General features: G+C 52.2%; 2 protein-coding genes across 2 annotated transcripts; one reads left to right on the forward strand and one right to left on the reverse strand.

Moving 5' to 3' along the window:
• Positions 1-757: 757 nt before the first annotated feature.
• CLDN7 (claudin 7) lies at positions 758-2,454 on the forward strand. Its single transcript, XM_004376050.3, has 4 exons — positions 758-980; positions 1,822-1,986; positions 2,105-2,189; positions 2,288-2,454. The coding sequence occupies exons 1-4, from the start codon at positions 758-760 to the stop codon at positions 2,448-2,450; spliced, it is 636 nt and encodes a 211-aa protein (XP_004376107.1). The 3' UTR covers positions 2,451-2,454.
• A 514-nt stretch (positions 2,455-2,968) lies between these two features.
• Positions 2,969-9,641, reverse strand: ELP5 (elongator acetyltransferase complex subunit 5). The gene is made up of 8 exons (XM_023731110.1): positions 9,477-9,641; positions 9,174-9,234; positions 9,007-9,087; positions 6,720-6,940; positions 4,819-5,000; positions 4,197-4,292; positions 3,954-4,054; positions 2,969-3,279 (listed from the first exon to the last, which is right to left on the reverse strand). The coding sequence occupies exons 1-8, from the start codon at positions 9,520-9,522 to the stop codon at positions 3,165-3,167; spliced, it is 903 nt and encodes a 300-aa protein (XP_023586878.1). The 5' UTR covers positions 9,523-9,641; the 3' UTR covers positions 2,969-3,164.
• Positions 9,642-10,302: the final 661 nt, after the last annotated feature.

The following is a 10,302-nucleotide window of genomic DNA, read 5'->3' on the forward strand; positions in this document are numbered from 1 at the left end:
GGGGAGAGGGAAAGGGGCATACGAGTCCCTAAGGGAAGGCCAGTCCGGAGGGGCTGACTCTGAGTCTGGGATTCCCCAGAAGCACTGCCTCCTCACCACCTCCGGTCAAAGCCGGGCAAGTGAAGGGGCGTGACCCTGGTGCTCAGGTTTCTTCCTCTTTACCTGGGGTGGGAGGGGTGGGGGCCAGAACTTCCGGTTCAGGTGAGTGTCCTTTTGGTGACGTCAGGTCATCCTCGGCCGCCCCTCCGGTCCCGCCTCTCCCCTTCCGCGCGCCCAGTGCCCGCGGGGGCGCGGCCCCGACGTCCTACAAATACTCAGGTGCGCCGCACCTGTCCGCCCGCACCTGCCTGCCGACCGCAGAGGAGCCTCACCCGCGCACTGCAGCCTCGGACCGGCAGCCCCGGGTATTTTGGGGCCTGCCAGAACCTGACACCGCGCCCTTACGGCCCGTCCACCTAGTTTGAGTAGGGTCGCCCGGACAGCACCGGAGAGAACCGCCCGGCCTTAGCGGACCGCTTTTGTTTGGAGCCACTCCTCCCGACATAGCCTGTCCTCTCTGCTGTGAGACCCTCGCCCAGCCTGAGGGATCGATTTGTGTTCACTTTGGGTGACAAGATTTGCTGTCGGTGAAAGAAACTTTTGGTTTCTTTGGGTGATTTAAAACTCTACTCCAACTTGCCTTTGTGTGGAGTTGCCCTCCAAGTTTTGTTTACTGCAGGGTCGCCCTCCCGGCGCCCCGTCTTTTCTGAGGGAGGAAATGGCCAATTCGGGGCTGCAGCTGCTGGGCTTTTCCTTGGCAGTGCTGGGCTGGGTGGGCCTGGTGGCGTGCACCGCCATCCCTCAGTGGCAGATGAGCTCGTACGCGGGCGACAACATCATCACGTCCCAGGCCATGTACAAGGGGCTGTGGATGGACTGCATCACTCAGAGCACCGGCTTGATGAGCTGTAAAATGTACGACTCGGTGCTCTCTCTGCCCGGTAAGGCCGCGGGACCGACAGGGCGGACGCGCTCAGGGCCGAGGTCGGGGGTGGGGTGCGGGCCAGGGCCGAGGCCCAACGGTCGGGGTCGCCGGGGAGCCGGCGGGGCGCGGAGGAGGCAAACGGGGCCGTCGAGGCAAGGGGGCCTGGCGGGAGCGGGCCGACGTCGGGCGGCCGCACGCGGGAGACTCCCGCTGCCAGGGCCCTCCTCGTCCCGGCCGGACCCTCCTCGCGGCTGCCGCCCCCGGCCCAACCCTTTGTGGGGGCCCGCGCTTGGGGCTGCTCGCTCCCCCGCGGCTGTGGCCAGGCGGTGGCCTTCGCCGTCTCGCGCCCATTTGTTTCGGACAAAAGGGGTGCTGGGTCGAGGGCCGGGGAGCCGCGCGGCCTGGCAGGCGCGGGGCGCCACCCGCGGCCTCTAATCTTATCGGCCGATTAGCCAAAGCCACAGACCCGTTGGCCTCGATAGCGGCCTCCGAGCTGGGACGCGGCCGGGACCTGCAGCGGAGCGCGGGCTCGGGTCGCCGCCCGGCTCCTCCTCGCGGCCCCCGTTCACCCTTCCCCCTCGCCGGGGCAGTTTCATCGAAACCCTGGCGCCCCGGGCGGCTCCCTGAGCGGAGAGGGCGGGGCGGGAGCTGGAAGGCCGCGGCGCCGGGAGGGGCGGGACCCAGCCGGCAGTGGGCGGCCCCGTGGCGGCGGAGAGGCCCCAGGCCTGCGGCGGGATGCGAGCGCTCGGCACACGAGGGTCCAGGGGTTATTGGGCGCGGCCCGCGGCGCGAAGGCTGGCCGCCCGACGGCGGTCCGCATCACCAGCAATGACGGCGGCCCTCCCTCTTCCCTGCAGCGGCCTTGCAGGCCACTCGAGCTCTAATGGTGGTATCGCTGGTGCTGGGCTTCTTGGCGATGTTTGTGGCCACGATAGGCATGAAGTGCACGCGCTGTGGAGGAGACGACAAAGTGAAGAAGGCCCGTATCGCCATGACCGGAGGCATCGTTTTCATCGTAGCTGGTGAGCCACAGGACCAGGGCCTGCCCGAAGGCCCTCCTCTCCCCAGTGCCGGAGGAGCAGGGGTGAGCAAAGTGGTGGGTTGAGGGCTTACTACATCTTCATCTCCTTGTTTCTCCAGGTCTGGCTGCCTTGATAGCTTGCTCCTGGTATGGCCATCAGATTGTCCAAGATTTTTATAGCTCCTTGATCCCCGTGAATGCTAAGTAAGTCTGGGAACCCTGCCTCCTAAAGGGACAGGTCTGGGGCCTGGAGGAGGGCAGAGGCAGACAGGGTTTCTAACCCCAATTCCCTCTCTCTACAGGTATGAGTTTGGTCCCGCCATCTTTATTGGCTGGGCAGGGTCTGCTCTGGTCCTTCTGGGGGGCGCGCTGCTGTCTTGCTCCTGTCCTGGCAGTGAGAGTAAAACCGGATACCAGGCACCCCGCTCCTACCCTCAACCCAACTCTGCCAAAGAGTATGTGTGACCTGGGGCAGAGAGCTCAGCCTGTGTGTGAGCAGGGTACCCAGCAGAGGCCTTACAGTCACCTCAGCCCTGCCGCACACCATGTACAGTTCTCTGAGGGGTTGGGTAGGGGAAACAAAAAAAGGAGAGGGTGTGCTTTTTGTACAGTAATAAAAAATGTTTTGGAAAACAGGCTTCTTTTTTCCCCTTCAGGGCCTCTTCTTCCTGCCCAGATTCTAGCAGGGAGTGTGAAGCCTAAATGCACCTACTTTCAGCTCTGTTCAAAAACACTTACTGGGCACCAGGGATGTGCAAGGCTGTTCCCCACCTCTTCCCCCTTTCATTTTCATTGTAATTTAGGCCCCAATACCTTGGCTATCGACTCTAAAGACCCAGGGGCTCAGCTTCCCTTATCCCTTTCCAGCTTCCAGTTCCCCCCACTCTCAACCCTTGCTTAAATAGCTGTCAGTTTTTTTTTTTTAAATAAAAAAATTAAGATTTTTATTAGGCATGGGGGAGGGTCCTGTTCTTGCACCTTCTCCTGCCCTCATCCCATTTTCTGTCCTGATCAGTCTCTCCTCACTGGCTCAGAGGGGTCACAAGGTAGGGCCTCCATCAACACAGGGAAAAAAGGTGGAGCAGGGACAGGCCAGCGCAAACAATGGAAGGATGATGGTTCTGGGCCCAGGTTCTTCTTCTCCCATTCCATTATGGTCTATCCAAATCTCCTGGCCAGTCAAATATCTAGGTCGTCATCTGGATCTTCTTGATCTAAGTCATCATAAGCATCTGGCTCGTAGAAGATGCGGCTGGTGGCCTGGCCTGGCCCAGGGCACAGCAGAGCCTGCTGTCTGAAAAGCGATAAGGGAAGAAGTGGCACTGGTGAGAGTGCGTCACAGGTTTGGTTCTGGATACCGCTCTTCCTGGTGACTGTGACTCTCACTTGCGCAATCCCTCTTAGGTCTCCAAATTGTTTTCTTGACCCAAGTTCACCTCCCCTTCTCTGACCTCCACGTTTAGTTAGTGCCGAAGCATCATTTGGTACTGGGATAGATACTCTTGTACTGTTCTAACACCACCATAAATTCTTAGCAGCTTGAGGACAAGGATCTTGTCACAGTTTTGCTTCATCCACCTACACACTGGGCACAGAACAGCAGGCATTTATAAGCCCTTGTTAAACTGCCACACCCATCTAGCTTCCTGTCTTCCTAACATTGTTGCCTGGGGATAGGGCCACCTCCTCAGAGTCTGGTCTGGTTCAGCCCAGGCACAGGTTGCTCTGGGGATAATTGTCAAGCTGGGACCCAAGGCTCTCAAGGAGAGAAAAGATACATACGGGTCCCCTGCCATGGTGGGAGTATGCGTGGGTAGAGAACCACGCCCTGGATTTGTCTCTGGAGACGGACTTCAGCCCCTATAAAAATCTAGAAAGGTTAACCAATAACCTGCAGTCACCCCACCCTCCTCTGGCCCAGATGCTGGGCTCAACTCAGGGACCTGGGCACGTAGGCCCCAACCTTACTTTTCAGAGCTGAAGTGGAAGGGCAGGGTCAGGCTATCTTTGGCTTCTTTTTCTTTCTTGGACAGGCGAAGGTTAAAGGTTAAATGAGTCGTAGGATCCACCTGTGGGTACAAAAGATGTTGCCACTCTGCCCTGTCCCTGGAATCCCAGCCCTTTCCCCAAAGTCTGCATCTTTTATTCTTCTTTCTTCTTTCACCAGACCCCAAGCTTCATTTATTCCCTTGCTCTGTCCCTCTTAGAGACCTGGGTGGTGGGAGGGCCTGGGTGGGGCTGGGACTCTAAGGGGAGCACCCCTTGGAGATTCAGGCTGAAGTCAGGCAGGATGGAGAAGCACTGAGTCTGGGGAGAAGAAAAAATAGTTAAAAAGTTTTTTTCAATATTGCTGAATAAACCAGAGAACAACTCAGGACCTAACACCCCTAGGCCCCAGTCATTGTGTAGCTGGCTGCTTTCAGCCCCTGCCTCAACTTCTAACCCCTCCTTCAAGCCTCTCCACATGGACTTCTCCCTTCTGCCCCCTGGTAACCCACTCCAGTCTTTTATCCTTTACCATTTCCTGGGAGGTGGTATCTTTTAAGCTTAGTTTCTAAGTTGGCAATCCTGAGCTCAAATTCTGGCTCTAACACTTCATTCTCTGTAACCTTGAATAAGTAACTTTGATTTGAACCTCCCTGGACTTGTTTCCCCATCTGCAAAACATGGCTAATAAACAATCTACCTCCCAGAATAGCTGTGAAGGTTAAATGAGATGAATGATGGCAAGCACAGGGAAATGCTCAATCATATCAGCTTTTTTGTTGCTCTTCGCATCATGCTTCCCCTTTCTCTGACCCCAATCTCCAGCCCTCCCATTGCTTCTCCTGACCTGACGGGTTGGACGCTGTCGGGGCCTTCGATAGACGATGCTGGCTGACGTCTGGCTCAGCATACCACTCAGGGTCACCTCTGCCTGAGCAAGGCTGCTCAGTGCCCCTACAAGGCCTGGGCCATGAAGCTCTTCATGCAGCAGGCCCAGCACACATACCTGCTCCACTGAGGAGCTGCCATCTGCAGAGGGACAAGAAATGTAGGGCTTGGGAAATAGTAAAGAGAAGAGGAAGGAGAGGACCCCATTCCATTGCAGCTCTGCCACAATCCTGATCTACCCTGGCCAAGTTCCCTGCCTTTCTCAGAAACTTGTTCAGCCCTCCTTTAACATACTTTCTTGTTCAAATGTAAATCTGATCAAGGCACCACTCTGACTTCAACCCTTCAGTAGCTCCTCCTGGCTGTCAAAATAGTACTAACACTTGCATCACCTGGGTCTCTGTTTACTTTCCAGCCTCTTCTTACACACTGAATGACCCACAGTTTTTGGAACCTGCCAACGTTTCAGTCATTGTGTTTGATTTCCTCCCTTTCTTGGGGCATCTATGGTGCCAGGCACTGCACTTTAATAAGGCATTTTAATCCACAAAAAGGCATTTTTAGATTGAACTATATAAAACTGGTATTTGACCCTTTTGGGGCTACAAAAATGGCAATTTCAAGTGGTTCATCCTAGTTGCCATCAAATCGGTTCTGACTCACAGTGACACTACATACAACAGAACGAAACACTGCCTGGTCCTGTGCCACCCTCACAATTGTTGTTATATTTGAGCCCATTGTTGCAGCCACTGTGTCAATCCATCTTGTCAAGGGTCTTCCTCTTTTTCGCTCATCCTCTACTTTACCAAGCATGATGTCCTTCTCCAGGGACTGGTCCCCCCTGAAAATATGTCCACAGTATGCGAAACAAAGTCTCACCATCCTCACTTCTAAGGAGCATTCTGGCTGTACTCCTTCCAAGACAGATGTGTTCGTTCTTCTGGAAGTCCACGGTATATTCAACATTCTTCGCCAACATCATAATTCAAAGGCGTCAATTTTTCCTTGGTCTTCCTTTTTCATTGTCCAGCTTTTGCATGCATATGAGGCGACTAAAAATATCATGGGTTGGGTAAGGCGCACCTTAGTCCTCAAAGTGACGTCTTTGCTTTTTAACACTTGAAAGAGATCTTTTGCAGCAGATTTGTCCAATGCAACATGTTTTTTGATTTCTAATACTATTACCCCATTTTTCAGAGAACTTAAATACTGAGAAATCAAAGAATTTAATATTCTCTTACCCACGATGTGCTTCAGGGCTGTTCCCAGTGGCTCTGCCCAGGGCAAACTGTCCTGGCTAACTCTTTAAGGCAATGCCTTCCTTGAGGTACCCTGTGTACGTCTTTATCATCAAGGCCCTTATCAAACTATCCTGTATCTGCCTGTTTGTCTGTATTCTTTATGGGATTTTGAGTTCCTGGAAGGCAAGGACCTGACTACACAGTTAATCTTTATTCTCCCATTATCTAGAATCATATCTCACACATTGTAGATATTTAATGTTTGTTGAATGAATGAAATTAAATAAACGAGTAAAAAGGAATTTGAAGAAGGAAAAAAAAAAGCAATTGGTAGATGTCATCACGGAAAAGTCAAGAACTACAGAAAAAGCTTAGAGAGGAAGAAGCCATACAATGTGTAAGAGATGAGGCTGGAAAGTAAGCAAAGACCAGATGATGAAAGTGTCAATACCATCCTGCAGGCCACCAGGAGCTACTGAAGGAATGAAGTCAGAGTGGCACCTTGATAAGATTTACATTTAAACAACTATAGAGCTTTGTTATGTTTTTTTTCCTTAGAGGGGGAAAGAAAGGGGGTACATTCCTTGGCAGCAGAAGAGGAAGTAGGGGGTCTCACCAGGGCAGAAGTCCCGATGGCTCAGAGCATGCAGGGTCTGGCACAGTGTGGTGCAGGGGAGGTGAAGCAGCAGCCAGCTGAGTGAATCAAGAGCGATGGTGACAGGACCAGGATGTGTCCTCCTGCACAGGGCTCTCAAGGCTCCTAGGGGCCCCCCAGGAAGGGCCTCTTCAGTCTTTGACCAGTTGAGAGGGTCTCTGAAGAGGTTATGGTAAACCACTCTGCAAAGCGAAAGTAGGAGACAACATAATACTGCTCCCTCTTCCCCGTCTCAGACTTCATCCTCTGATCTTTGTGACTTTGTTTTTTTGATGTTCACTAATACCTAAATAGTGAGAGGCAGAACACAGTGTTTGAGAGCACAGACTTTTGTGTCAAGGCAGTCTTGAGCTGCAAGCTTGGCTTTGCTATTTGCCCAAGGTGATCTAACTGATAAATTATTTAGTATGTCTAAGACTCAGTTTCTTCATTTGTAAAATAGACACTAACCTCTTGACATTTAGCAGTGCCTGACACATATTAAACGCTTAATAAATGTTTGCTACTACCATTAGCAAGTATTTCTAAGTGGCACCTGAAGCACATCACTCTCTGGATGGATAAAGAAAAAGTAGGAAACTTGATACATGGTTCCTCCCTATAGGGCATTTTAGAAAAAGTCAATAATTAAATCACATGGTACTAACTACAGATAAAATAGCAGTCCAGGAAAGGGAGAATGGCATGGACTGGAAATCCTGGGAAAGCTTCATGGTGGCAAAACTTATTCCAAATACCTCGTATCTTCTGCTTCCCTTGTGAATTCCATCTTAACATACAGTACCACCTCTATCTCAACAACAGCCAATACAAATTTAGGGCTCAACAAGTAAATGCAAATTACTATTATCCACTGAGCTGCTCAGATTAGGAAGTAGAAAGCATTTTTCTAATGGTCTTAACCTTTCCTGACCAGGTACACAGGTAGATTCAGGGATGCTTCCTAATCTGGATGCCTTCTGCTATCCCACATCAGTCAACAAGTTGTGGGAATTCTACCTGCTAAGGTCCGCTTAGGAGGGATCAGTCCCTGGAGAAGGACATCATGGTTGGTAAACTGGAGGGTCAGTGAGAAAGAGGCAGACCCTCAACAAGGTGGACTGACCCAGTGGCTGCAACAATGGGCTCAAGCATAGCAACAATTGTGAGGCTGGCACAGGACCGGGCAGTGCTTCATTCTGTTGTGCACGGGGTCACTATGAGTCGGAACCAACTTGATGGCAGCTAACAACACAAGGTCCTTTAGTGTTATCCTAAAGGAAGTGGAGTCATTTGGAAAATTTAGGAGCAGGAGAGTGACAAACCATACCTGTTATGTGGAGAATGGATTGGAAAGGGGCAGCTGGAAACAGGGCGGCCAGGCAGAAAGGCTACTGCAGTAATCCAGGTTCGCAGGTCCCAAACTAAATCCCTACTGCCATGCCTTAAGCCACTGTCACTTCTCACTACTATTCTCTAAGCTTTAATGGGGCAGGGAACATGTCTTCCTCATTCACAGCACCTGGTGGACAGCTGGTGCCCAGTACATATACGCTTAATGAGTGAACCTGGATTACTGCAATGCCTTTCCAACTGGTGGCCCTATTTCCAGGCTGCCCCCTTCCAATCCATTCTCCACACTGTGGTCACTGGACTAGTCTAATTGGTATAATCTTGTCACTCCCCTGCTGCTAAATTTTCAAATGACTCCCTACTACCTTTAAGATAACACTAAAGTCATTTTCATGTTTTACTAAAACTTTTTATGGGTAGCTGCTTATTTGTCTGACCTCAGTTATCTCAGGAAGCTCTTCCACCTTCCTAATTTTGCATATACTGTTCCTTCAGCCTCTAGGACAAGTCTCCCAGGGGTCTGCAGTAGATGTTGATATAAGATCCATCTTGGATTAAGCATCAGCAGATTCTGAATAACTCAAAAGACTATGTTTATTCTTATTCTCCAATAACACTCTGGTGCTAAATTGTACCGTCTGCTTTTCATTACTTTCTCTCTCTCAACTTCTATGGTCTCTGTTTTGAATTTTCTAGACACTCACCACTCATCATTCCTATTGCTAACCCTCCTCCTGAAAGACCCATATCTATTCTTTCTACGAACATGAATATTTAAGCACCAGCTACTACGTACCAGGTCCTTTTGTTAGTAACAGAAGACCCACACCGAATTAAATCTATCCTGGTTTGTACTTTGCTGTTGTTAGGTGCCGTCGAGTCGATTTTTGACTCATAGCACCTCTATGTGACTTACCGGTTGTTAATATCGAAGTCAAAACCTTCACGAAACTCTTCCTCGCTCACTTCACATCCCAGGATGTGTACTTGCTCTCCACTGAAACACAGATGAGATGGTGTGTCAAAAGAGTGGGTCCCAGGCTCCCTTACGGGGATGGACGGAAGGGGCTACGGAGTACTTACCAGAGTGCAGATTTCTTGATAAGCGCTTTCAGGAGACTGCGCCCCTCACACTCCACGGAATCTGGGGAGAGCAAGGGACGGATAAATAGAGCGTGAGACCACTTTCACGAACCCGTGGCAATCTTCACCCCTAATCCCTGATCCATTGTTGAATGAACGAAATTAAATGAACGAGTAAAAAGAAATTTGAAGAAAGAAAGAAAAAAAAGCAATTGGTAGATGTCATTACGGAAAAGTCAAGAACTACAGAAAAACCTGGCCCTTCGAGCCAGCCCCAGAACTCCCTGCGCCTCAGCTCCTCACCCCGAAGCAGTACAAAGCCCCTAAGGGCCAACAGCGAATCCAACATCTTCAGCTCCCGCTCGGCGCCTCCTTGGGCGCCCTATGATGGCGTCACGGCGCGCTGCTCCGCCCCCTCTGGGTGAAAGGGGCTGGGTATTCCTGAGTCCTTCCACACGTCCACCTGCCATAGTCTGGAATGAGAGGTGATTATGTTCAGTATTCCCGGGGGGATCACGCAGACGGCCGTACAGACGTAGGGACAACGCTCTCTGTCTACACCTTCACCGTGACTGGGGCAGGAAGAGCAGTTAGGGCAGTTGTCGGTGGGAAGGGAAGGAGGCCGCGCGAGCTCGCCCGACGGCGCGAACCTGGGAAGCAGTGACGTAATCCGCCCCGCCCCCTCAAGGCAGGGCCAGCTTCACTCCAGGCCCCGCCCCACTGCCACCTGCGGCGCGTGCGCGATGCTGCTGCCTTGTTTGTAGCACACTCCGCCTCCCTTATCCCCACCCCTATAAACCGAGTCGGGGGTACCGTAGTCCGGGTGAAGCGAATACACGTCACCACCGGAAGTAGTGTCAGAGGGGAAGAGGGAGGAAGAGAGGAGGAGGGACGCCCTCTGGGCGGTAAAATGGCGCCCGTCAGAGTGGGAAATCCAGCTGCAGAGGCTGCGGCCCCACTCCCCAGCGGCTAAGACACCCCCGACTTCGGGGAGGGGGAGGCCGCTCTAGCCTAGCGCTCCGCGCCCTTCGGCTCCCTCTCCCCCTCCTTCCCCGTTTTTTCGCTCAGCCAGCCCTTTTTCCGCCGCCGCGGCCCTTCGAGCGCCTCTGCCCCCCCGCCCCTTTCCCGA

Source organism: Trichechus manatus, unplaced genomic scaffold (assembly GCF_000243295.1).
Source record: "Trichechus manatus latirostris isolate Lorelei unplaced genomic scaffold, TriManLat1.0 scaffold00040, whole genome shotgun sequence".
Lineage (NCBI taxonomy): Eukaryota > Metazoa > Chordata > Mammalia > Sirenia > Trichechidae > Trichechus > Trichechus manatus.

Bases quoted from the DNA above. Each gene is read 5' to 3' on its own strand.
- ELP5 (XM_023731110.1), bottom strand. From the start codon at position 9,522: ATGTTGGATTCGCTGTTGGCCCTTAGGGGCTTTGTACTGCTTCGGG. The intron at 9,088-9,173 runs GTAAGTACTCCG...TCTGTGTTTCAG, and splicing joins ATCAAGAAATCTGCACTCTG to TGGAGAGCAAGTACACATCC. The intron at 3,280-3,953 runs GTAAGGTTGGGG...ATCGCTTTTCAG, and splicing joins TTCCACTTCAGCTCTGAAAA to ACAGCAGGCTCTGCTGTGCC.
- CLDN7 (XM_004376050.3), top strand. From the start codon at position 758: ATGGCCAATTCGGGGCTGCAGCTGCTGGGCTTTTCCTTGGCAGTGCTG. The intron at 1,987-2,104 runs GTGAGCCACAGG...TTGTTTCTCCAG, and splicing joins CATCGTTTTCATCGTAGCTG to GTCTGGCTGCCTTGATAGCT. The intron at 2,190-2,287 runs GTAAGTCTGGGA...CTCTCTCTACAG, and splicing joins TTGATCCCCGTGAATGCTAA to GTATGAGTTTGGTCCCGCCA.